The sequence below is a fragment of the Rhincodon typus genome, chromosome 18 (genome assembly GCF_021869965.1).
Source record: "Rhincodon typus isolate 14 chromosome 18, sRhiTyp1.1, whole genome shotgun sequence".
Lineage (NCBI taxonomy): Eukaryota > Metazoa > Chordata > Chondrichthyes > Orectolobiformes > Rhincodontidae > Rhincodon > Rhincodon typus.
This window is the reverse complement of record NC_063349.1, coordinates 6,995,410-7,022,608: the sequence shown is the minus strand read 5'-3', so window position 1 is coordinate 7,022,608 and position 27,199 is coordinate 6,995,410. Positions and strand designations below refer to the sequence as shown.

At 42.9% G+C, this 27,199-nt stretch overlaps 1 protein-coding gene across 1 annotated transcript in view; it reads right to left on the bottom strand.

Annotated features, from left to right (window-relative positions):
- tmtc1 (transmembrane O-mannosyltransferase targeting cadherins 1) overlaps window positions 1-27,199 on the bottom strand; it is a 176,534-nt gene that overhangs the window by 81,694 nt on the left and 67,641 nt on the right. Inside the window, exon 5 of the mRNA XM_048607814.1 lies at window positions 6,761-6,838. Coding sequence (XP_048463771.1) covers window positions 6,761-6,838 — 78 coding nt within the window. The remainder of the gene's footprint in view (window positions 1-6,760; window positions 6,839-27,199) is intronic.

Genomic DNA, 27,199 nt, shown 5'->3' with positions numbered 1-27,199 from the left:
ATGCTGCTTGGCCTGCTGTGTTCATCCAGCCCTGCACCTTGTTGTCTTGGATTCTCCAGCATCTGCAGTTCCTACTATCTCTGATAGGATTTGACACCCACTGCTGGCCCAAGTTCCACTCACCCAAGCTTTGGCCAGTAAAAGCCCTATAGGTGCTGTAAACTGTGGGGAAGTTGTGCATGTGACAGAGGGAATGATAAAGTTCAAACACTAACACTGAATTACCTATCTAGCCCTCACATGTAACGGCTTGCTCCTGCAAGGACTCCCACCAAACATTCTGTGGTCTCCCAACATATGCCAGAATGCCAGCGGTCAGTATACAGAGTCTGTACTGCAATAAAGATCATTCATCGAACAAAGTCCGGCTTATCTCAAGAATAAATAGAGCAAAACTTCCAATTCTTCCTCAATTCTAGCCTTGTCCGACATTCCAGCTTGACAATTTGCTTTGTTAGTACTAGTTTTAACAGAGTTTATGCAAAGGTCACTTAAACCAGCACAGCTTCACTAAGGTGGGGGGTGTGGACAAACAGGGCACTGGTGGGCAAAATAAAACACGACCACTAATAATCTAGAGCCTTCTCAATTTGTTCCAAATTTACTTCAAACTTTCTCTTGAGAAAATAACAACATGTAGTGGGTTTCTCACAGAAAAGAAAAGCCCCTCAAGAATTAAACAGGCAATCTTCAAAAGACACTTAATAAAGTGTTACGTGAAAAGCGATCACACATGATTAAACTCGCAGCATTTGCAGTGACATTTTAACATGACTAATGAATAGGAAAAAGAAAGTGAGGACAAATTAACCATTTTCCATTTGGCAAACTGTAACAGTGGTGTGCCACAGGGATCTGTGCTGGGAGTTCATTCATTTAAGATTTATATGAATGAATTGGATTAATCGGAGTCTTGTTGCCAAATTTGCTGACAATACAAGAAGGTCAGGCAGAACAGCAAGCGTAATAAAGATAGAAAGAGTTTGCAAAGGGATATAAATGAGCAGACAAGAAGTTGGTCATTAAAAGTTAATGGGGGAAAATGTGAGGTTGCCCACATTATTGGGAAGAACAGAGAAGCAAAACGTGATTTTAAGAAAGAGGCAATGTGGATTGCTATGGGATCCGAGTGTCCTTGTATATGAGGCACATAATTTAACATGCAGTTACAGCAAGTTACAGAAAGGCAAATGAACTGTTAGCTTTTAACGGAAATGGGATGGAATAAAAAAGTCTGGAAGCCTTGCTACAATTGTACGGGTCATTGGTGAAATGACGCCTAGAAAATTCTACAAATTTGGTCTCCTTACTTAAGAAGGGATATAACTGCATGTTCAGAGCAGATTCACTAAGCTCATTCCTGAGAGGAAACACTGAACAAATTGGGCCTACAGTCATTGCAGCTTACAAGACTTAGATGAGATCATATTGACACATGGAAGATTCTCAGGGGCTTGACAGTGTGCGAGAATGTTTCCCTCAAGGAATACAGACCCATTGGAACAGCTTAAAAATAAGGAATCTCCTATTTAAGATGAAGAAAAGGAGGAATTTCTTCTCTCAGAGCGTTGTTAGCCTTTGGAATTCTCTTCCACAGAAAACAGCAGAGGCTGTGTCATTGAATATATTCACGATGGAGTTAGATTTTTAATCTACAGGGCATTGGAGTGGGAGCAAGCCAGCAGGAAAGTGAAGGGAAGGCCACATTCTGATCAGCCATGGCAGAGGGGGCTTGAAGGGCTGAATGGCATTCTCCTATTCTTATCCCTTGGGATCTTATGGCATATTCACCAAATAAATCTATTTGCTGCAGCAATGTGAATCTAATCTTTTCTGTTGTTGTAACATATCTAAGAACTCACTCTATTCCAATTCTCCCAGTTTCACAACAGTTACACTGAAATACTAACCAAACCATTAAAGTTTCTCGATGCTGATGCCCCTGTTTGGCAGTTCTGGTGAAGGAGTATTGTTTACTTTAGAAGAGGAATAGTGAGAGAAAACAGCGTCAGTTCAATCCTGCCCAGTGGCTGATTTGGTAAAGACAGAGAGTCATACAACTATGTATGGTCTCTGCTGAGTTCTAGTGGGCACAGATAGGGAATGGTAATGGTGGGAGACAGGGATATCAGCGAGGAGCAGATCATATTCAATCACTATGCAGAGGTCTCCAAGTGGAATTAGAGGACAGCAATGAGGCCTGAAGCAGATGTCCACAGATAAAAACAGCTCCCTGAACCCATGAGAGCCAAGATACATGGAAGAGTCAGGCAATAAGGAACTGAATCATTCAGTTGATATCTACCATATTCCTGCTACATAGCAGCAAGGACAGAACAAAACAAGGGAAGCAATTAAAGCAAAAGCAGAGAGCCATCATTGGTGTTTTTCAGAGAATATTGAAGAACAATAACAGAGGCAGTAGCACTCCAGGTCCATGAGTCAACAGGAAACAAATTCATCCCTGCTCAGATGAAGCAAGTTGACAGGAGTCTGATATAATGCAGCACTGGGAGATCCTTAGGGAGACTGAATGGGTACAAGCATCAAAAATACCTTTGAGAAGCAACTTGCTTCTTGAGAGAAGGAAGAAAGATTTATTTCAGTGTGAATGCACTTTGACTTCATGTGCATTGAAAGATGCCACAGTGGGATGGGAACCAGCGCAGCAAGTCAGTAAGTATAGAGAGTGGGGAAGAGCTCGAGACTAAGGTAAATATAGCTAACAGGACCAGCAGTCAGGGAGGCGCTACTGAGCTCAGTGGAACTGGAGGCTTGAACTGTATTTGCTTTCAATGCAAGAAGTAGAACAACTAAAATGGATGAACTTAGAGCCTGGATTAATGCATATAATTATGATGTTGTTGCTATCACAGAGACATGGCTGAAAGGAGGACAGGATTGGCAGCTTAATGTTTCAGGATATCGACATTTTGGACGAGACAGAGGAAGAAGCTGTATTGAGGGAGGACACCCTGGGGGCGGGGGGGCTCTGGCAACAAGGCATTATGGGTACAGCTCAGGAATAAGAAGGGTACAATACATCTAAGGTTTTGGAGTAGATCTGTAGCTCGGGTTGTGGGTGTTGAGGTTGGTTGGCTTGCCGAGCTGGTTTGTTGTTCCGCAGATGTTTCGTTACCGTGCTTGGTAACATCCTCAGTGCAGCCTCTGATGAAGTGTCGGTGTGTTTTCCCGCCTGGTTTTTAAACTCTGGGGTCCGTTGCGATGGATTGCCTCACTGCCGGGTTTCCTCCGTAGTGGACTGTATATGGGGTCGAGTTCAATGTGTTTATTAATAGCATGCTTCGTGGAGTGCCATGCTTCCAGGAATTCTCGTGCTTGTCTCTGCCTAGCCTGTCCCAGGATCTTGGTGTTGTCCCAGTTGAAGTTGTGGTTCTCCTTGTCCACATGGAGCATGGCACTCCACGAAGCATGCTATTAATAAACACATTGAACTCGACCCCATACACATTCCACTACGGAGGAAACCCGGAAGTGAGGCAATCCATCGCAATGGACCCCAGAGTTTAAAAACCAGGCGGGAAAACACACCGACGCTTCATCAGAGGCTGCACTGAGGATGTTACCAAGTACGGTAACGAAATGTCTGCGGAACAACAAACCAGCTCAGCAAGCCAACCAACCTCAACAGGTACAATACATGCTGGGATTGTACTACAGGTCTTCCAGCTGCCAGCAGGAGACAGAGGAAGAGACATCAAGTCAGATTTTGGAAAGATGTGAAAATAATGGGGTTATTGTGGTTTTAACTTCCCCCATATTGACTGGGACTCATTTACTGCGAGGAGTTTGGACGGGGAGCAATTTGTTAGCTATGTCCAGCAGGAATTTTTGAAACAGTACATAGCTAGTCCAATGAGGGAGGGGAGATACTGGACCTAGTATTGGGAAATGAGCCCGACCAAGTGATCAAAGTTTCAGTGGGGGAACGTTTTGGGAACAGTTCCTTCGGATTTCAGATACTTATGGTTAAGGAAACAGTGGACGTCTGATGAAGGCGTTAAATTGGGGGAAAGCCAATTTAGCCAAGAATTGGAGAATGTGGATTGGGAGCAGCTGTTGAGGGTAAATCCACATCTCTGATGTGGGAATTTTTTAAAATACCAGTTGATTACAGTGCAAGACAGACATGTTCCTGTGAAAATGAAGGACAGGAATGGTGGGAACCTTGGATGACAGGGGAAATTATCAGATTAATCAATCAAAAAGGAAGCATACCTAAGATCTAGTCAACTAAAAACTGGTCAAAGTCCAAGAAGAATACAGAGAAAGTAGGAAGGGAACTTAGGAGGGTTAAAAGGGGCTATGAAATGTCCTTGGCCAGCAAGGTTAAGGAGAATCCCAAGGCCTTTTATCCATATATTAGGAGCAAGAGGGTAGCTATGGAAACAGTAGACCCACTCAGGGATAAAGGAGGGAAGTTACATGTGGAAACTGGACAAAATAGATGAGATACTTAATGAGTACTTTACATTGGTATTCACCAAAAAAAGGGGACATGAGAAATGTTGAGATTAGGGAAAGGTGTGTGAATAATCTTGGGCAGGTCAACATAATGAAGGAGGGAACGCTGGGTGTCTTGAAACACATCAAGGTAGTCAAGTCCCCAAGGCCAGACAGGATCTATCCCAGAATACTATGGGGAGGCAAGGGAGGAAGCAGCTGGGGCATTAACAGATACCTTTGCATCCTATTTAGCCTCAGGCGAGGTTCTGGAGGACTGGAGAATGGTCAATGTTGTTCCTTTGTTTAAGAAGGGAAACAGAGATAATCCAGGTAACTACAGGCTGTTGAGCCTGACATCAGTGGGTGAGGAAGCTGTTGAGAAGATACTGAGAGAAAGGACTTATTCACATTTGGAAGCGGATGGACTTGTTAGTGATAGGCAGCATGGGTTTGTGCGGGGAAGGTCATGTCTCACTAACATGATTGAATTTTTTGACGTGGTGACGAGAATGATTGATGAGGGAAGGGCAGTGGACATTGTCTATATGGACTTTAGTAAGGCATTTGACAAGGTACCTCATGGCAGGCGGCTACAAAAGGTAGAGTCTCACAGGATCCGGGGTGAGCTGGTTAGATGGATACAAAATTGGCTTGGTCATAGAAGACAGATGGTAGTGATGGAAGGGTGCTTTCCAGAATGGAGATCAGTAATTGGTGGGTGTTCTGCAGGGATCAGTGTTAGGACTTTAGTTGTTTGTAATATATGACCTGCAGGAAAGTGTAGGTGGTCTGATTAGTAAGTTTGTGGATGACACCAAAATTGGCAGAGTTGCAGATCGCGAGGAGAACTGTCAAAAGATACAACGGGATATAGACAGATTGCAAATTTGGGCAGAGAAATGGCAGATGGAGTTTAATCTGGACAAATACAAGATGATGTATTTTGGAAGATCTAGTTCAGATGCAAATTATACAATTAATGGCAGAACCCTTAGGAGCACTGACATAGAGGGATCTGGGAGTACAGGTCCACAGATCCCTCAAAGTCACAACACAAGTTGGTAACGTGGTCGAGAAGGCATACAGCACATTGCCATCTTTGGCCTGGGCATTAACTACAAAAGCTGGCAAGCTGTAAAGGTGTAGTTAGGTCACATTTGGAATAGTGACATACAGTTCTGAGGTCACCACACTACCAGAAGGGCATGGATGCTTTGGAGAGGGAGCAGAGATTTACCAGGACGTTGCCTGGTCTGGAGGGTTTTAATTATGAGGAGAGGTTGGATAAACTCGGATTGTTTTCACTGGAAAGACGGAGGCTGAGGGGCAAACTGGTAGAGGTCTACAAAATTATGAGAGGCATTGACAGAGTGGAAAGGTCAACTACATGAGGGCATAGGTTCAAACTGAAAGGAAGAAAATTTAGGGGAGAAGTGCACAGAAAAATTTTCACACAGAAGGTGGTGGGTGCCTGGAACGTACTGCCAGTGGAGGTGGTGGAAGCAGGCACGTTAGCAATGTTTAAGGTGCATCTCGATAGACACATGAATGGGAGGCAAACAGGGGGATAGATACTGTGTATTGGCAACAAGTAAAGGGTCTAAATAAAGTTTAGGAATCAGGGCAGGCTTGGTAGGTTGAAGGGCATGTTCATGTTCTGTATTGTATTGTATTTGTTTTGAATTGCTTGGAATTTGAAATGACCTTCCTGATCAAAGCAGAGAAAGATAAGAGGACAATGTTATTTGGAAGGCTTAAGCAGCCTGTACATATTCTGCAGTGGGCACTCTATATTCAAGACTGAGATGAATATGTTGATTTTAGTTAAGTGTCATATGTGATAAGGAACAATCGTGGCTAAATAAAGTTGAGATGTAGGTAAACTATGACGTAACTAAATAGAGAAAAACAGCCTTAAAGGAGTCAATTACCCAGTCTTTCCTGTTCTTATGATATGTAAAAAGTGCAATGCGGATTCACTAAGAAGATACAAGAGATAAAAGGCTCTGATTAAGCGAAACTCTGAAAGCTAAGCTTGCAGACGCAGGCCTGCTGTTGAAGGTATTTCAGATGTCAAGGGCAGATTCGCTCATTTGGTAACGCAAATTCCTATCATAATCTACAACCAGTCCTAACCAAACCGCATTTCTCCCAGGAATTCATTCTCCTCCCTCATCTAACATAAACTGCCACTGTATGGGTCTCATTACAATTACCAAAAAAAAACATCATCCTTACTGGGACAAGGGTAGGACAAAAATTTGACGAGTTTAATTTGTAGTTACTTACATACACAGTTACAAAACCAGCTCTCTTCAGATACGGTGCAGACAACTTTAGCAGTCCTCCGATCCTGTCAGCAGATAGGTTTCTGAAATGTGAAAACCAGAAAGCTTTTAATCAAAACCAGCCTGAGGGGTGAAAGCTGACAAAACAGATAGATTCAGGCACTTCGGACAGGAGTGAAACCTGGAGCCCAGGGCTCCTCCTGAGGCATTTTAACTGACTGATTTGGGTGTAACTGGGTCAACGTATACAGACAGGACAGCCCAGGTTGGAGCCTTGGTCAGCTGCTTCCACTGGGGCAACACTTTGTGGAGCTTAAACAACCTTCTGACCCAGAGGTGTAAGAACTACCAAGGTAGCCCCTTGGCTGAATCATTCAGTGACGTCTGCTCACTAATCTGTCCCCTAATAGGGCAGTACTGGATGCCAATAGTCCTGTAGTCTAGCAGGAATCAATGCTTTTGAAAGAGGACAGCAGGAGAAAAGAAACAGGAATCGGATTTCCCAAACTCTCTTCCCAGAGCTCTACCAGATAAATTCAGCTAGATGTGACCTTCTACTAAGTGAGTGCACTTTCATTTTTAAAATAGACAGTGCCTTAGGGAAAAGCACATCAGAGGATAGCTCTCATCCCAACAAATCATTTCTTTCAACCAAAGAGTGTGAGCACTGGATTATATTATTGAAAAACAGATAAGTAGGAATTTTAAAAAGATAAAATAATAGGGGCACAATATTAGATTTTCCTCTTCTCTCTTGAAGGTTCTGGCTAGTTCATTGTCTGTGCAGTGCAAGTTTTCCACGGATACTAATCTGGTCCATTGGCATACTGGTGCTGAGACCTGGGCTGTTCAGTGGACTAACATCAAGTACAACAATCTGCATTCATATAGTGGATGCAACAAAGTCAAGCTGTTTCACAGGAGCATTATGGTTAAAAATTTTAAAACAAGTCATCACAAGATATCAGGACACACTGCCAAATGTTTAGTCAAAGAAGCAGATTTTTCCAGGAGTGCTTTAAAGGAGGAGGGAGCGAGGCAGAGAGGTTTAAAGTAGGAACTTGAAAGGGTCTTTGGCAGCTGAAGACACAGCTGTCCAAGTTGATACAATGAAAATTCACGATGTAGAAGAGGCTGGAACTGGAGGCATGACCAGTATCATCCACAAACTTACAAAATTGGGAGGTATCGTTGATAGCGAAGGTTATCAAAGATTACAGAGGGATCTTGATCAGGTGGGGTAGCAGGCTGAGGATTGGCCAATGCAATTCAATGCAGATAAGTGAGGCGTTGCAATTTGGAAAGTCAAACCAAGGTAGGACTTATACAGCAAATGGTAAGGTCCTGAGGAGTGAGATAACAAGGTGTAGAGCTGGATGAACACAGCAGGCCAAGCAGCATCAGAGGAGCAGGAAAGCTGACGTTCGGGTCTAGAAACCTTGTTATCTCACATTCTCCAGCATCGGCAGTTCCTACTATCTCAGGTCCTGAGGAGTGTTGTGGAACAGAGGGACCTAGCAATACAAGTACATAGTTAGTTGATAGTGGCGTCACAGGTGGACAAGGTGGTAAAGAAGGCATTTAGCATGTTGACCTTCACTGGTCGAGGCACTGAGTATAGGAGTTGGGACGTTATGTTACAGTTGTATAAGTTGTTGGTGAGGCTGCACTTGGAGTATTGTGTACAGTTTTGGTCACCCTGTTATAGGAAAGACAGTTAAACTGGAAGGTGTGCAAAGAAGATTTACGAGGATGTTGCCAGGACTAGTAGGCCCGAGTTATAGGGAGAGGTTGGCCAGGATAGGACTTTATTCCTTGGAACGTAGGAGAATGAGGGGTGACCTTACTGAGGTGTATAAAATCATGAGGGGCATAGATAGGATGAATGTAATTCGTCTTTTTCCAGAGGATGGGGAATTGAAAACGAGAGAACATGGTTTTAAGGTGAGCGAGGGAAGATTTAAAAAGGACCTGAGGGACAACTTCTTCATGCAGAGAGTGGTGCATATATGGAATGGGCTACCAGAGAAAGCGGTTGAGGCAGGTACAATACTAACATTTAAAAAAACATTTGGATAGGTACATGGATGGGAAGGGTTGAGAGGGATATGGACCAAGTGCGGGCTATTGGAACTGAGTGGGCGCTATGGTCAGCTTTTCCCAGTTTGGGCCGAAAGGCCCGTTTCCATTCCGTATTACTCTATGACTCTATGGAGAACTACAGATATCTGTAGTTGGGTCTGTGTGACAAGAGCAGAGGAAGGGGTTGTCACTCAAGAAAAAAATCACTGGAGGAAGAACAGTCAAACTATAAGTGAGACTTATGGCCCAACTTGACCTGTAAATTTGAAAATGAAGGACCAATATGGGCAGTGCATTCAGTTCCGAATATTATTGTTCTTTTACCCCTTCCCCCCCTCCCTCCGATGCAGGAAGTCACTTCTGGGACTTTTGAATCTTAGACTCACATAGCTCCATAATTAAGATACTAAACTGGGTTACTAGGCTGAAAATTTGACCGCACAGAAATCTGAGGGAAAATCAGGACTGTGCCACTGCTGAACATTGCTAATAATGAGCTAGTTAACCAAAAGCATCACCCCATTAACAGGAGTCCTCCTTTTAAAGACATACAACAACAAAAGCTTTGAATCTTCCCCCCTCAGATCATTATAGTCCAACAAATACACAGGAACAAGGTGTGGCCCTCAAAGTTATTCTTAGCAGAACGTGCCACCAGTGCTATGAAAGGGAAGCAAATTCTGCTAATTGAGGAAGTAACTCCCATTTCTGCAGATATGATAATAAGGTTTTACTTTCCACTCACTTTAGCCAAACACTAATTCCACATGCTCTCCCCACCGCACTCACCTCCCCCCCCCGCCCCCCCCCCCCCCCCCCCACCCCGCACCCCACCCTACACCCCCCATTAATTCTGAAAAATCTTTGTGGTATTGAAAAACCTAACATCTCCCCTTCTTCTGCATTGCTGCCAAATGCAAGGTCAATGCTGCCCCAGAGCTTTTCAACTCCAGTTGTATTGAGTAGAAAGTTCTGTTTCGATCACACTTCAGATGTTATATTTCCAAATTCTGCCAGAACTATAACCTGTGACATGTATTAAATCATACATCTAGTACAATTTCCTGTCTCATCATCAGAGAAAATTAAAACAAAACTGTCTAGGGTATAAAATATCAAGGAATGATTGTCTGCAGTCACTCAACTGATAGATGAATGCACCAGCTAGAAAGCACTCAAATAGCATTCAGGCTTTGCAATCTAAATAGGGACAACCTTCTGCAATGCACAGTGTTATTGACCTTACAGAACAGCCAATGTGACACTGACCACAAAGCACCAAACGAGACAAGCAACAAAAACAGAAATCGCTGGAAAAGCTCAGCAGGTCTGGCAGTATCTGTGGAGAGAAAACCAGAGTTAACGTTTCGGGTTGAGTGACCCTTCCTCAGAACGTGAGAAGAAACTGGGTACTAACAAGGCTTGCTGCAGTATCTGGAACAGTTTTGACACCTCAGGAATGGCCAGGCCGTGTTTGAAAAGGTACCAGGTGTATACAAAAGTTGTGGACATTTAGCCTGGTTCGGATGCTGCCCACATGTGGACACGAGATGCCAGTGTGTAAAAGATGTGAGGCACTACAGAAGGTGCCAACAGTCCTATCTGAAGACCATTCAGAAAACAAAGTGAGCATGCCAAGTTTTTACAACTCCACCTTTTTTTTAAGAATCAAGCCCATTAAGCTAACAAGGCTTAACAAAGATAGTAGGAACTGCAAATGCTGGAGAATCTGAGATAACAAGGTGTAGAGCTTTCAGAAATTTCTGAAGAAGGGTCTAGGCCCGAAACGTCAGCCTTCCTGCTCCTCTGATGCTGCTTGGCCTGCTGTGTTCATCCAGCTCTACACCTTGTTATCTCAAGGTTTAACAAAGATGTTTGATGAATTTATGGCCCATGCCTTCTCCTCAAAAACAAATGAAATGGCCAAAGCCTTAAATATCCTTTTGTTGTCTCCTCCCTAGCTGGCAGCCATTGTTTTAAATGCTGCAATTTAAAAAAAGACATCAAACACAATTCATCCCCACACCTCAAAGGATTTCAGAAATGAAGTCATGCTCACACCTGGATGAAGCAAATGATTGAATCAGGGCTCTGACATAGTTGGCAAGCAATGGGAAACTCCTGAGACTACAGTCTAGCCCAGTAAACTTGGGAATTGCCTGAAGAAATGCAGCCATAAGCAGCAGGTGAGCAGATTAAGAGTCTAAATCCACCCCTCAACAACAACAATTGAGTAGTCGTTCCATAGACATGTGCCTTTCAGTTCAACACCACAACATAATGACTCGGTATTCTCCATAATGTTTTGTCATGCAGCAATCCAAATGTGTGACACCACTAAATCACTGTCATCTGTGACATGAAGCAGTTTTCACAGCATCTGCTGTTAACTGAGCAGCGACATTATATGCATCTGCCACATAATACGAAGAGACATGCCCGAACATGGAAAATCAGGCTGTAATGGACTCATGTTGCAAAGTGGCAATTAAATCCATCAATTTAGTGCCGGTTCGAGGAGACAGCCATCCACTTAGTCCCATAACCCTGCCTGTTAAATGTTTTCTTTATTTGAGTCTGTGTGGCTGTGTACGCGCGCATGTGTGTCTGTGACCAGGGCAACACCGACTCATCATTCAGCGGTGACCCATTCAGTTACCTCACTACTGTTTGGTGGGAGCTTGCTGTGCGCAATTTGGCTGCTGCATTTCTAACATTCTGACAGTGGCCTCACTTCAAAAGTGCTCAATTTGCTGTGAATCACTTTGGGAGGTTCTGAGCTGGACGATGGCACTGCATAGCTGTAAGTTTAACTCCATCTCCTCTCTAAGGAGCTGTGATGGGCAACAATGAAAGAAGCGAGGGTCACATAAGTGCAAGTGGCCCACGCCTCAGGACCTAATCTCATAGAGAAAGGGTGCCCAGGATTTTACTGTACGGTGATGGCAACATCTACTGGCCAGAGAACTGAGGCAACCCTGCCTCACTTTGCCATGGAAAACCACACTGGCTTTTATGATCATCAGGAAGTAAAGTTCCTGGAAGTTAACTTCAAGGGAGGTGACAGCCTAATGGTATTACCTCTGGACTGCTAAACCAGAGACACAGGTATTGTTCTGGAGACCTGGGTTCAAATCCTGCCATGGCAGATCGTGGAATTTGAATTCAATTTTTAAAAAACGTGGAATGAAGAGTCTAATGATGACCGTGAATCCATTGTCGACTACTGGAAAAACCCATCTGGTTCACTGAGGTTCTTTAGGGAAGGAAACTGCCATCCTTACCTGGTCTGGCCTACATCTTATTCCAGACCCACTGTAATGTGGTTGAGTCTTAACTGTCCTCTGGTCAATCAGGAATGGACAACGAATTCTGGCCTAGCTAGCGACGCCCTGTCCTGCAAATCAATTAAAAATATACTGCCTGCAGATGGAGTTCCTGTTGACCAAAGCTGGGAGTGCAAGAGGCCCTGGTCCGGTTGGTCAACCAAGATAGAGGAGGCCCTGGAACAAAGGTGGATATGTCTGATTCACCTGGGGCAATGAGGCAGGCCCTTGTGAGGGTGCAATCATGAAAAGGAAGGACCCATCCTCCATGGGCAACATTGTGCTCAATGAGGAGGGTTGCCCATACCCAGAGTCTGCAAGGAGGGTACAGGGTATACCTGGCAGGTTACCACATGGAAAAGTGCTTACCTGCCACAGGTAACACCCCTGTGAAAGAACAAAGCCCTTACTGTGGTTCTGAACTGTCTACTTGAGGGTCTCTGTTGGCATAAAGGGTTGTCTATCATCTTACCCTCTGTAGGCAAAATACAAGCACTGGCCTGGAAGCAGACACTCATGCCAATTCCTTCCATCCCACCCAAATCCTTGCTCCATGGTATACTCCCCAGAGCCCTGAAAAAGAAAACAGTCCTGACTTACAAGCATACTACTTGCAAGTTTCGCAATGCCACTCGGAGATACAGAATCATGATGAGAAAATAGAGCGTTGACGATACTTTGTGAAGGAATATTGCAACTGGAAGCCTCCAAAAGTAAGGGGAGCTGGACAGAGATTCATTCCAGTTCTGAGGAAGGGTCACTCAACCCAAAACATTAACTCTGATTTCTCTCCACAGATGCTTCCAGCCAGCAATTTCTGCTTTTGTTTGTAGAGATTTATTGAGCGTTGATGCAAAACCAAACAGAAGTAGAAACCAGTAAAGAGCAATAATGCCTTTAAATTGGCCCAACAAGCCTCACCATGTTGTTGGTGTCTCGGATTAACAGGGAGAAGTAGCACGAATGACTATTTTCAGACATTTACGCTGCATACTAATGCAACACAATAGAATGAGAAAATAAAGAAAGGAACTGACAGGGTAACTTCTGAAGGCTCAATGTAGGAGCAAATTACTGCCAATGCCGGAATCTGTACTGAAAACAAAAATTGCTGGAGATCACAGCGGATGCCGCCTGACCCACTGGGATCTCCACAAATTTTGTTTCCTCTGAAGGTTCACCGAGGTTATCCACTCAGTAACTGGGCCGCACAGTCTAGGATGATCCCAGCTATCATTCATGATGTGTACTTTGTTAGCTCACCTCGGATAGAGTGGCAACAGCAAATGTCAGTCTGGCACAGCGGGTAGCTGAGACTGCCAGCTATAAAAGCTGTAAGGTTCAAGACTCACTCCAGGGACTTGAGCAGCTTTATGTTGGTTAATGCTGTCATGTAAAGGTCTGATGTTAAATCTACGCCCACTCTATAATCATATCAAAAAAAAAAGCAGAATTTTCCTCTTGTATTTGGGACAACGTTGGTCCCTCATTCAACGGCAAATCCAGCTCGTTGGTATTTTATTCAAATTTTGTGAGACCTCATGTCCAAAATAATGTTGATCTTGCTAATATCGATCTTGTTTTGCACACCACTGTGCAGCTGTAATCTTGAACATCTTACTCTGTCTAAGCACCCTGTGATCTGTATGTCCTTGTTTGCTCTGACCTGCCTGCACTGCTCGCAAAACAAAGCTTTTCATTGTACTTAGGCACATGTGACTACAATAAATCAAATCAAATCAAATGTTTGACTACTTAAACTATGCTGACTGCACATCGGTTAAACAATTAATTGCTTGGGAGGCATATTTGGAATGGGCGGAGGACATGAAAGGCATTACACAGATGCAAAATTTCCTTCTGAGGGCTACTTTGATTAACAGCAGCGTCCCAGCAAATCTAAAAGCTATCCAAGGTGCCTTTTTTTCTCAGCCAACGAATATGGGTGATGCGTCAAGAGAGGATCAGGCTGGACTGCGATAACGCCATGTCTGAAATAACTCACTGACAATCACAGTGAAGTGGGTGACACACCAAGGTACACAACTGATCATTCCACCCTGCCAGGAGTACGCCCCTTCAGGTGACCAGCAGCTTGATGCCCTCCACCAGTCCGAGCATTGGAATTCCAGTCACGCAAGTTAAAGGCTCCCGGAGACAGACTGCTCATTTCACTAACATCTTTAAAAATTTCTTATCTTGAAGATTCAGTCATTACCTCCTGAACATTTGTGCCTATGGCAAATCACAGTTTATGTGCACCAGCAGATTACACATTGCACTCTTCTCAATCTAAATAGAGAATAGAATTCAGCTAAAAATTAGAGATAATTTTCTGCTGGACAATAATGCTTTTACAAGTAGATAGCGATGTCATTTACAATATTTCTTCCTGCACAAAATTGCTCCTTTGTTGTCACATTTCTGTTCTTGTTCCCAAATAAGACTTTTAATTGTTTTTACATTTCTTTCCTCGGCTCTCTTGCCGCAACTTCTACCCTCCAAAAAGAAGTCCCTTTTTTGGGCTGAGCTTTGCAGACAACAGTTGTTGCCAAGGAAACATTTGCGAGCATGGTCAGACAGTGAACACTAGGAGTCTGCGGACTGACTGAGGGGTTATCATACCCCAGGTTAATGTACACACAGCCCTCAGATTGCTCACTGCATGGTGTTTCATGATGGGAATCCTGACCTACTACCCCTCCCCAATCAACGCTGAGGTCAAATGTCGTGCCTGAGTTTGCTTTATTGGACGATATTACATTACTTAGTACATATGAAGGAGTAGAAGTAGGCCACTCAGTTTGCTCGAGTTTGCTCTACCATTCAATCAGATGAATTTGATCACTCCACGTTCCCACCTAATTTCAATAGCCTTTCACCCCTTTGCTCATCAAGAATCTGTCTGCCTCTGCCTCGAGGATATTTAAAGACTCTGCTTCCATCACCCTTTAAGAAATAGCCTGTTGAAACATGTGCAATTTATATATGTGGTAATGTCATTTCTTGATAGTTTGGATTTCGAAACAGTTGCATATTTTCACAAGTTGATTGCTTATGTGAAGTGTTTTTTTTCCAAAAATGACAAGTTCAAAAGAGTCCTTCTGCTACAGAGACCCAATCCAGACAGCAAGTGACTGCAAGAGCTTGGGAGAGCCCCTGGAACGCGAATGGAAGATGTTTATACTGTGGTGTTTATGACAAGTAAATTTCACATGGCCATTAACTTGGGTATTCAGTTCGGAAGTTCAGTTCAGAAAACGTCAAAGTTCTGGTCAGAAGCAATTGTAGCTTCTCTCCTCAAAAGAAATTTTTCAAAGCAGTTCAGGGAATAAAAGTTACCTCAGCAGAAATTTAGTCTGTGCAGCTTCCAAAGTTGTGAAGAAGCAGAGAAAGTTTCAGCTCCCAGTTGGCCTGAGAAACCTCCATAGTTTGCAACAAAAGAAAACTGGGAAGAATCGCTGACTTACAACTTAAAGATTTGATATAAAAACAGGCAATTTCTGGACCCGAATCTCTGTAAATTGACGGTGTTGGAGGATAGTTGATGTCTTGGTTTTGCCATGAGCTTTAAGATTTTTCAAAACTGGTCTTTCATATTTAGATTGCTTAATTGTTTTATTGATTTAACTTTTATAATAAACTTTTGTTCTATTGTTAAAGGAAATCTACAGCCTTATATAAATATGTGTCAGCTACTAAACAACACTAATTAATCAGCAGAACAAGATCTGCCAAACCAGGTTTCATTCTGGGAATACACTTGGCCAATAAATACCATTGACTGGGATCATTACAGTTCTAAAGACTCATGATTCTCTGTGACAGAAAACTTTCTCTATATTTCTGTCTTAAATGGGCGACCCCCTATTTTTAAGCAGATTGAGGAGTGAACTTGTGATCTTCCCAATTGCCGATTTATTGGTCAAGTTGTTGTGTTATTCTGACACCAACACAGCACTGTCCTAGTCCATAGTAAACTGCTGTTTTATCACTTGGTCAAAAAAATGCTTGTGTTCTATCTAATGCCTTTCACAACCTCACACAACCAAACTGTTTCACAGCCAATGAAGTCTTAGTGAAGTTACCAGTAAAATATAGATAAACACAACATCCTATTTATGCATTCCATGGAAAAGAGTATTGAGATAGCTTGTCTCCGTAAGAGCAGAAGGAGTGTCAGTTTAACTTTTAATCAATAAGATAACATCTCTGATAGTGCAGCTTTCCCTCAATACTGGGATGGGTCTTGAATCCACAACTATCTGACTGCGAGCAAGCAACAGTCACATTAATGGCTCTGTTGCAGAGGCCTTTGATCACTACTCAGGAGTTCTGACAACACATGGCAGAAAAATAAGCAGCAATCTTTAAAAGCAGACTTTTTAGTTCCTAATCCTTATGTCAGGATAGCAAGGGTTGGAGATTTCAACTCAGGCTGATGGTAATGCTTCAACCTCCCCGGAGATATGTACCAGGAGTCATCCATTCCACCAACAGAGCTGGCAAGGAGACTTGAATGAAACTGTGGTCGAGAGCATACATGACATGTACATCATTCACCGCAGCTGCAGGGAACATGACAGTATCTTCTCTACTGTACTGACCCCATTTTTTCTCAACCTGCAAATCAAGCTCTTACCAACTTTGTTTGTTGTGTACCTCCTTTCCCCTTTAAGGGTTCATTTTGGTTCAAAGAAAAGCTGCTGCCAGAACTGGTAAGCTTTTCCAGCAATTTCTGTTTGTGTTTCTGATTTACAGCATCTGCAGTTCTTTCAGTTTTTACCCTTATGTTCCAGTCCCTCCTGTTTGTCTGGTAGATTTCAACAAATCGGTTTTTTTAAAAATATATCTGCTTCTTCCACAAATGTGTTTCTCACCAATGTAAACATCCTTTTTGTTCCTTCAAGTCCTACTGTTTTGAATCTCACACTGGGCTCAAGACCTTGTCAAGGCACTTCTTTGGCACGTTAACCAGAATTATTAGAAAACAAGAGTTTCTCGAATCTTTAAACTTAAGGGAATTGCTTTCTTCTACACCTCCCCCAATGCAGTCACGTCCACTTTCATCAACCTGATTCACAGATGACTGTAGAACTTCATCTAAACCTCTTCATTCATTGATGAGATGTGGAAACACAAGCACTAATAATAGCCCAGTTTGAATTGGTTCCGAGTGTATCTCCAAGTGAGCATGCTCATGAAAGTATCACTTTACTGCAGATGCATAGCGCTGCCTGTCATCTCCACTCCCAGTGTGGGGAGGATCATTTATTTATGACTAGCATTTAAACCCCTCTGAAGGAAGTTAATGAACCCAATAATACAGCAAGCTGCAGAAATACTATTGAAAACCAGAATCCTTGGCTCCCTCCAAGCAAGTGCTTAACGCCCTTCGAGTAATTAAATTCCTCAGTAATTCTGTTTTATTTGCGCATTTCAACACTATCCCTGGGATTCTCTTTATTTTCAGCCATCTGCTACTACATACTTACATACCACTACTATCCTGCTGTGTGATGCTAGGGACTGGCTCCTAGCAGGATTATAAACTTCATTTCGAGAATGATAATTTTGAATCAGAAATTAGTTAATGCAGTATTACTGGTAGATTGGTTCTGAATGGGACAATTATCTTTTTTGGGATGCAGAGCCAGTCATCATGCCATCCTCAACAATGGCTCATTTTGTACCTAACTTCCCAACAACTCTCCTGTGACATTGCTCATGCTGAACCTCAGGAAATGTTTCTTCATTCAAACAAAAAAGGAGGCTCTACCGCACAATGTACGATGGACAATTTTGCAAAGGTGAATCTGTGCCCTTTCAATAACACAGCTATCTTCAGATAGGTACGTCCTCTGGCCATTCAGAGTTCAACTACTGGTCACTCAGCAAACTCTACAAATTTCAAAGCTCTCACTGTGATATACCACACAGCTGTAGTCCCACATTATGGAACCGCTGTTATTCTCTCATTACACAAGATTATTTTGAATCTGTAATGAAACATGCCAAAGTGTGCTTTTTAATGTATTACCAGGCAGTTAGTCCCACAAATTAGCCACCCACTTGCTGAAATTTTGTACAATTGTTATATGTAAGATTACCCACGCACCCACATTGATGCGATGATCAACAAGGCACAACAATGCCTCTTCTTCCTCAGGAGGCTAAGGAAATTTGCCATATCCATTAGGACCCTTGCCAAGTTCTACAGATGCACCATAGAAAGCATTCTATCTGAATGCATCATGGCTTGGTACGGCAATTGCTCTGCCCAGGACTGTAAGAACATAAGAACTAGGAGCAGGAGTAGGCCGTCTGGCCCTTCGAGCCTGCTCCGCCATTCAATAAGATCATGGCTGATCTTTTCGTGGACTCAGATCCACTTACCCGCGTTCTCACCGTATCCCTTAATTCCTTTATTGTTCAAAAAAAATCTACCGTTTTTTTAAAAAACGTTTACTGAAGTAGCGTCAACTACTTCACTGGGCAAGGAATTCCATAGATTAACAACCCTCTGGGTGAAGAAATTCCTTCTCAATTCAGTCCTAAATCTGCTCCCTCTAATCTTGAGGCTATGCCCTCTTGTCCTTGCTTCACCTGCCAGTGGAAACATCCTCTCTACTTCTATCTTATCTATTCCCTTCATAATTTTATATGTTTCTATAAGATCCCCCCTCAATCTTCTGAATTCCAATGAATATAATCCCAATCTACTCAGTCTCTCCTCATAAGCCAACCCCCTCAACTCCGGAATCAACCTAGTGAACCTCCTTTGCACCCCGTCCAGTGCCAATACATCCTTTCTCAAGTAAGGAGACCAAAACTGCACACAGTACTCCAGGTGTGGCCTCACCAGCACCTTGTATAGCTGCAACATAACCTCTCTGCTTTTAATTTCAATCCCTTTAGCAATGAAGGACAAAATTCCATTTGCCTTCCTAATTACTTGTTGTACCTGCAGACCTACCTTCTGTGATTCATGCACAAGGACACCCAGGTCCCTCTGCATAGCAACATGCTGCAATTTTTTACCATTCAAGTAATAATCCTTTTTATATTACTCCTACTAAAATGTATGACTTCGCATTTATTTACATTGTATTCCATCTGCCAGACCTTTGCCCACTCACTCAATGTATCTACGAAACTATAGAAAGTTGTGAACACAGCCCAGACCATCACGCAAGCCAACTTGCTATCCACTAACTCTAGCTACGCTTCTCATTGTTGCGGAAAGGCAGCCAACATTATTAAAGGCCCCACCCACCATGGTTATAATCTCTTCCAACCTCTTCCGTCAGGCAGAAGATACAAAAGCTTAAACACACGCACCAACAAGTTCAAGAACAGCTTCTTCCCTGCTGTTATTAGCCTTCTGAATGGACCTCTCAAATTTCAGATCCAATTTTAATCTTGCTTTTGTTACACCTTCTGTGCAGCTGTAATTTTGTATGCCTCGCTCTGTTCAATTACTCCACATCCTTGTATGTTATGTACTGCATGCAGAACAAAAGTTTTCACTGCACTTAGGTACATGTAACAATAATAAATCAAATCAAATCAAGATAACTACGCAAATGAGGATTATCTGGTCCAATCACAACTTGAAAAATTCAGATTAATCTCCAGAACTCACCCCCCTCAGAGGTTCTGTCACCCAACAATGTGGATGAACTAACATTCAGAGTTAAATTGTATGAATGCCTTCAGAAAAATCAGTAGTTGCCATACTCAGGAGGATGAATATGATCTGGGGAGCTGAACTCAAGAGGTTAGGTGAGGGTAAATGTCCTTGACATCCACACATCAGTTAACCAAGTGTGGCATCAAGGAACCCTAGCAAAGTTGGAGTACATGAGAATTGAGGGGTAAACTCTCATCTAGTCATAGCACAAAGGAAGATGGTTATAGTTGTTTGAGGCCAGTCATCTCAACTTCTGGGTATCTCTGAAAGAGTTCCTCAGATGGTGTCCTAGGCCTGACCATTTTCAGCTGCTTCATTTGTTCATATCCCCATCTTCAGATGGGGATGCTTTCTTGAGGATTGCACAGTGATCTGCACTATCCGTGACTCCTTGGATACTGAAGCAGTCCATGGCCATCTGCAGCAAAACCTGGATTGGCAAACTTGGATTGACAAGTAGCAAGTAACATTCACCACCCACATGCAACAGACAATGAATTTTTCCATCAAGAGAGAATCTAACATCACCCCTTGACATTCAATAGCACTACAATCATTGAATCTCCTATCAATTTGATGGGGTTAACTTTGACCTGAAACTGAAGTGGGCTAGCCATATAAATACAGTGGCTAAAGGAACAGATCAGAGACTAGGAATCCTGCAGTGAGTAACTCATCCTGATTCCCCAGTGCCTGTCCATTTTCTGCAAAGCAAAGGTTAGGAGAGTAATGGAATACATCCTGGACGAGACGAGCGCAACTCTAACAACACTCAAGAAACTCAACACTATCCAAAACAAAGCAGCCTGCTTAACACTAGCATTACATCCACATGCATTCATGTCCTCCACCACTAACATACAGTGGCAACATTGTGTATTATCTACAAGCTGCTCTGAACAACTCACCAAGGCTCCCTAGCCAGCACTTTCCAAACCAATGAACTCTAACACCTAGAAGGGCAAGGGCAGTCGAAAGCCACTACCTGCAGGCTCCTCACCAAGTCACACATCATCCTGACTTGAAACTATATCACACTGTTCCTTCAGTGTTGCTGGGTCAAAAACCTGAAACTCGGTCCCTTACAGTGTCAGACTGAAGCTCATCGCAACTTTCTCAAGGGCAATTAGCAATGGTCAATAAATACTGACCCAGCCAGTGATGCCCACATCACATGAATGATAAAGTAACCTCGGTGATGAACTTACTGTTAAGTGAAAGATAGTGACAGAGTTACTTCCTCAAACAAATCCTCTGAAAAAAAATCTAGCAATTCCCCATGAGAGGAAAAAGTTCAGAAGGTAGTTCATCGAGCACGTTTCATATTTTTCAAATGCATCATCTCCCAACAATTCTCACCATTTACTAGGATTCACCGGGTTACAAAACTATAGAATCATTACCTTGTACGTCTGTGCATTTAGAAGGAAGATTTTGAGAAAGAACTTGCATCTATACTGTAACTTTCATATGCTCAGGACATTGTGAAATGCTTGACAGCTAGTTTAGTATTTTGGAAGCGTAGTCACTTGCTGTTTATCAGCCCAAGCATGGACGCTGACAGGTCCTGCTGCAACTAGGGAATGATGCACTGAGACTGCATGGAGTCTAGAGTTAATGATGAGAACGCAGTGCCACTCAATCCTGTCTGTTTCCCTCCATGTTGTCACCTTTTTTTGGGCCTGAACTAGCAAAGGGACATGATATACCTAGTATGGTGACAGACACATCTCAGATATTAGCTAATGGTTCTCTCAGAATCATACAAACATCAGACCAATGCATAAATCAGTCTGTGGAACCGTACAATTGCATTGGTGTAAATCATGAGGACTTCACAGAAGTGACTGATCTAAATTCCATGCCAAGGTCAACGTGGGCAACTCATTCAGTTGTGGATATTTCGAATCAACCTGTTCAAAGGTGTTGCTGTACATATCTGGAGCATGTGGGATGTGAACCTGGGCTTCCTGGCCCAGAGGTATGGATGCCACCACTGCACTACAAAAGCCCCCTGCCATTTCTCATCATGTTGTCATTGCTGGTTTGCTTATTGGGTTTTTAAGACAATGCAATAGTTGCAGGGTTTCATAGTTTCAGATGCTAGCCTATTATCCCAGCTTTATTTCATTAACTTCAGATAGTGAACATACTGGGACATAAATGCACATTAGCAGATCATCTCCAGACCTCTAGGTTACCAGTCCAATTAAATTAATGTCATTCTACTGCATTATTATTCATTATTCTATTGCTCCATTGCTGAGTATATTTAATGTTGAGATGGACATAGTTTTGGTATCTCAGAGAATCCAGGGATATGGGAATGTGTGGGAGAGTGAAGTCCCAGATCACATTGAATGGCAGGACAGACTCTTATAATCTCCTGTTCCCTTCCCTTGTGTTCTTGTATACCCATCAGGTAGAGAACTACAGACAAAGACAGGCCTGTAGCTACATATATGTTTGTCACCATCTCAAAGTGCATTATCAAAGTACAACGGTTCAAGATGGCAGGGGAGTAGGAAGCCCCAGCCAGAGCTTGTCTGCTCCACCCATTCTTCTTCTCCTTTTCTTAGCATCTTCTCCAAACGACCTCCTGGCCTGGCATAGCTGCATCTCTGGGTGGCCTTCCAGGGCATCTCCCAGCAGGGCATCCTCTCGCTGGACATGACATCAACCAACCCGCGTGGTAATCTCCCAGCCTCATGGTCCTCAAGGTGAAGCACGGTTTGGAGCCAGGGCACAGTGCAGACTGAAGGCTCGGTGCCAGCGTGGTCTGGGTTGGAAGAACCGTTGTTATGAACGTTTATTTCTGCAACACTGGACGTTCTATTTCTCTGTTTTCTAAGAGCTTGTAACTGAAGTAGCTGTACCGAGGTACTTTTGTACCTAAATAGCACTGTAAGTGGTGACGTATAAACTTTTCACTGTACTCATTGAGTATATATAACAATAAAGGCTAAATCTAATTCTAGCTAAAAAAAAAAATAACATTTCGAAGTGTGGTTGTTAAACAGCAGAGGTTAAAAGGTTGATTGGATAGAATCCAACATTTCTAGTCAGAGTTTTATGCTAATTTTCATATCACAAAACTCCAACACCACCTTGTTCCCCATATAATATACACCTAGTTCAGTTACCCTTTTATCAGTTATAACCATTACCTTGTTCCATTTGGTCTCAGACATTCCTGACAGACCCCAACAGATAATACCAGTAGTCACTGTTGTAATATAGGACATGTAGTAGCCAACTTGCTTATAGTCAGGTCCCATAAAGAGCAATGTGATACTGTCCTGGTCATTTTTGTGATTTTGATGAGATGATATATTTAACTGGCCAGGATATCATACACATGAATTCTCTGATTTTCTTCAAAATCTCGCAATAAAATCCTTTATGTCCATGGTGCATTGGTTTAACATCTAATGAAAAATGGGTGCCTCTGATAGGACAGTACTGAGGAGGTGCTGCACTAAGAGCGTCAGCGAGAATTCTGTGCTCAGGTTAGGAGAGTGGGACCTGAATCCACACAGCCTTTTGGCTCAACAGGTGACAGCAGGCTCGTGCGCAGCATGAACATCAGCACTGACCTGTTGAGACAAAAGGCCCGTTTCTGCACTGAAAATTCTGAGTACACACAGTACAGCCTTGCCCAGACTGAATCAGCGAAGTGGCATTCACAAGAAAAGTCCGTTGCCGAGCAAAGTGAAATAACAGGAAAGTCAGCCTGCACAGCGCTTAATTTCAGTCGACAAGACTGACATTGTGGTATCAATTTTCGACACAATCCTTCTGTGACCCAGAATTACATCCAGACCATCAGTGAATGCCGGCCTGGGATTCTAGCTACATTTTAAACATTGAACTTTATAAAACAAAAGGTTTACTGTCAGAAACAACTCGGCTCCAGCTGAAAACAGCATTGAAAGAAAAATAAGTGTGTGTTTCTTTGGGCCTTATCAGGTCACTTAGATAGATCTCTGAAAGCTTCATTCACAGTTAAATATAGCAGCATATGTCATTATGAAGCCGAATGCGTTCTTCATTTTTCCCACACAGAACAGTCCCGCTGACAGCAGTAAAGTTAAGAGTTAATTAGCTGCTGCGATGGCATTGAGGTGAGGAAGGAAAATGCCTTTGGCACCAGAGGACTGAAAGGTTTTTTTAGCTGGAGGGATCTCAATCCTGTTCTAAAAGGATTGCAAAATGTGGCATGTAGTTGGCTTCACACCTCTTAGTTAACATTATTTTTGTGATGTACTGCTCTTTGCATGGATGCCTGAAAACTGTTGAGTTGTCTTTGGAAAGTATTAACTTTTTCTCTGCAAAAGGTGTTTTGCTCATTGAAAAGTAAACTTCTTTTCTTGGTCTGTGCAGCTGCTGTCCCAATTATTGTTTTCAAAAACAAAAATTTACTTTCTTGCAAGAAGTGCTGTTCTCACTGTCATAACAATGATGATGGGTTTGGATTTGGATGGGACAGGAGATTGAAGAAAAGAGTGAAAGAGAATCAAGAGTCCTCTTCTCAAGTTAGTATGGGGTAGTTAAGGAACGGGCATTAAAGCAGGCTGCAGAGTGGCTTACTCTACACTTGGTCATGCTCCATTTGTGAGGGCCAAAGCTGGCACTGAAGAAAATGTCAGCACCATCACAGGCCACCCACAACTTCAATTACCATTGCAATGTGTTGGAACAAATGCAAGGGGAAGGAAAAAATGGCTGAAAAATTGATTGGCTCAAAAATATCTGAGGGAAGTGCAATTAACACCTAATGTTAACATGCAAGTGCAGCAAATAATTAGGTTTATAAAATCATGAGGTGCACGGATAGGGTGAATGGCCCAGGTCTTTTTCCCAGGGCAGGGTGTCCAAAACTAGGGTATAGATTTAAGATGAGAGGGGAAAGATTTAAAAGGAACATAAGGGGCAACTTTTTCAAGCAGAGGGTGGTGTGTGTATGGAACGCTGCCAGAGGAAGTGATGGAGGCTGGTACCATTACAATGTTTATAAGGCATCTGGATAAATAGGAAGGGTTTAGAGGGATATGGGCCAAATGCTGGAAGATGGGACGAGATTAATTTAGGATATCTGGTCAGCATGGACGAGTTGGACCGAAGGGTCTGTTTACATGCTCTATGACTCTAATTAAGAAGGCAAATTGAACTGTGGCCTTTTTTGCTGGGCCAGTTAGATTTTTAAAAATAGGGATGCCTGGTTACAACTGTACAGAGCGCACCTGGAGTACTGAATACAGTACTTGAAGCATTTTGGTCTTGAAGAAAGAAAACAATGGGTTTGGATGCAGTTCAAAGAGATTCACTCAGATGGATCGCTGGGATGAAAGGGTTGACTTCTGAAGAATGGTTAAGCAGGTTAGGCCTATATTCGTTAGAGTTGAGAAGAATGAAGGGTGATCTTATTGAAGCACACAAGATTCTGAGATGACCTGACAAGGTAGATGTCTCTTCGGTGGTGGGGCATAATTATTGAGAAAAGGGATATTCATTTAGAACTGAGGTGCAAAGGACTTTCTTCACTCAAATGTGAATGTCTGGAATTCTCTATCCTAGAGAGTTGTGGGGGTTGGATGACAGAAAATACTTAAAGAGAAGTTCAATAGATTTTTGAAGTATCGAGTTGAGGGCTATGAGGAGCTGACACAAGAGAGGAGTGGAAGCCTGAGACAGATCAGATATGACTTTATACAATAGGAGGCAGTACTGAGGTGCGAAATGGCCTCTTCCTGCTCCTATTTCTTATGTTCTTACATTATTTTCAGCCCAAAAAAATGGCGTACCATATAAAACAGAATTTCGAAACAAAAAAAATCAAAACACTTCACATTGTCGAGCTTGGACTTAGCAATTTCGGGTCCAAATGGTTCCAAGGATTTGGCCTGGAACCTGACCAGGGAGAAGTGGAAAGGATTTGTCCAAACAAATGGGAGCTGCCAACAACCAAAGCAACTTGGCCCCACTGCTAAATTCCAATCCCCAGCCATCACGCTGCCAGGGAGAGGTCAACCACTATCGAGAGGTGGTGTGGAGGAGACCAATCCAGATGTTAGAAAGATAAGCTATAATCAACGACTGGGCTAGCAGCTTCCGTCAGAAAATTATCACAGGAGAACTCGGGGAATCAGAAGGTTATGGTTTCAAATCCCACTTCAGGGATGTGACCACGAAAACCTTGGCTGATGCTCCGAGTATCTAACTTAGGGAGTGTCACACTGTTAAAAAAAAATAATTTCAGAGCACATCTACCCTTTTACATGGCTGTGAAATTTCACATGGTACTGGTACCTCATTACAGGAGGAGGAAATGCTAGCAGTACTCAGCAGGTCTGGAAGCATTTGCGGAGAGAGAATCAGAGCTGACAGTGCATTCATCACAGCAATTCAGATTATTTCAGATTTCCACTGTTCGTTTTGCTTTTGGATTACTATCTAATTACTGGTTGAAAAAGTTTGTTGAACACACATTGGCTGCAATACTTCTATACGGGTCAGCACTGCTGTCTCACAGCACCAGGGACCCAGTTTCGATTCCACCCTCGGGCATCTGTCTGTGTGGCAACTGCACATTCTCCCTGTGTCTGCATGGATTTCCTCCGGGCGCTCCAGTTTCCTCCCACAGTCCAAAGATGTGCAGGTTAAGGTGGATTGGCCATGCTAAATTGCCCGTCGTGTTCAGAGATGTGTAGATTAGGTGGGTTATAGGGGGATAGGTTTGGGTGGGATGGTCTGAGGGTCGGTGTGGACTTGTTGGGCCAAAGGGCCTGTTTCCACACTGTAGGGATTCTATAAAACACTGATGAACAATGAAATAGGACCAGTTACTTCCATATTGTGACAGCTTCCAGACCAGTCAGGCCTGTACCTTTAAGACAATTACAGGACATTATGACATGTAAACATTCTGACAGAAAAGATACCCAAATCTCACACAGTTTCCCTGAATAATGCAGTCAATCACATGTGAATAGTTAGTATTGGAAATAAACTTCAAGATATCTGACTGAACAGAACCCAACCATTGTGGTATTGTGGAATAACATATAATGAAGCACAAAGCACAGCAGTGAATACACTTCAAAGGACTTCATTAATTGAAATAGCAAGTTGAGACATTCTGAGATTGGAAAAGGCATAAACTAATATCTCTGTTAGAGGTAGAAGGAACTGTCGATGCTGGAGTCTGAGATAACAAGGTGTAGAGCTGGATGAACACAGCAGGCCAGGCAGCATCAGAGGAGCAGGAGAGCTGACGTTTCGGGTCTGAACCCTTCTTCTGGACCTGAAACGTCAGCTTTCCTGCTCCTCTGATGCTGCTTGGC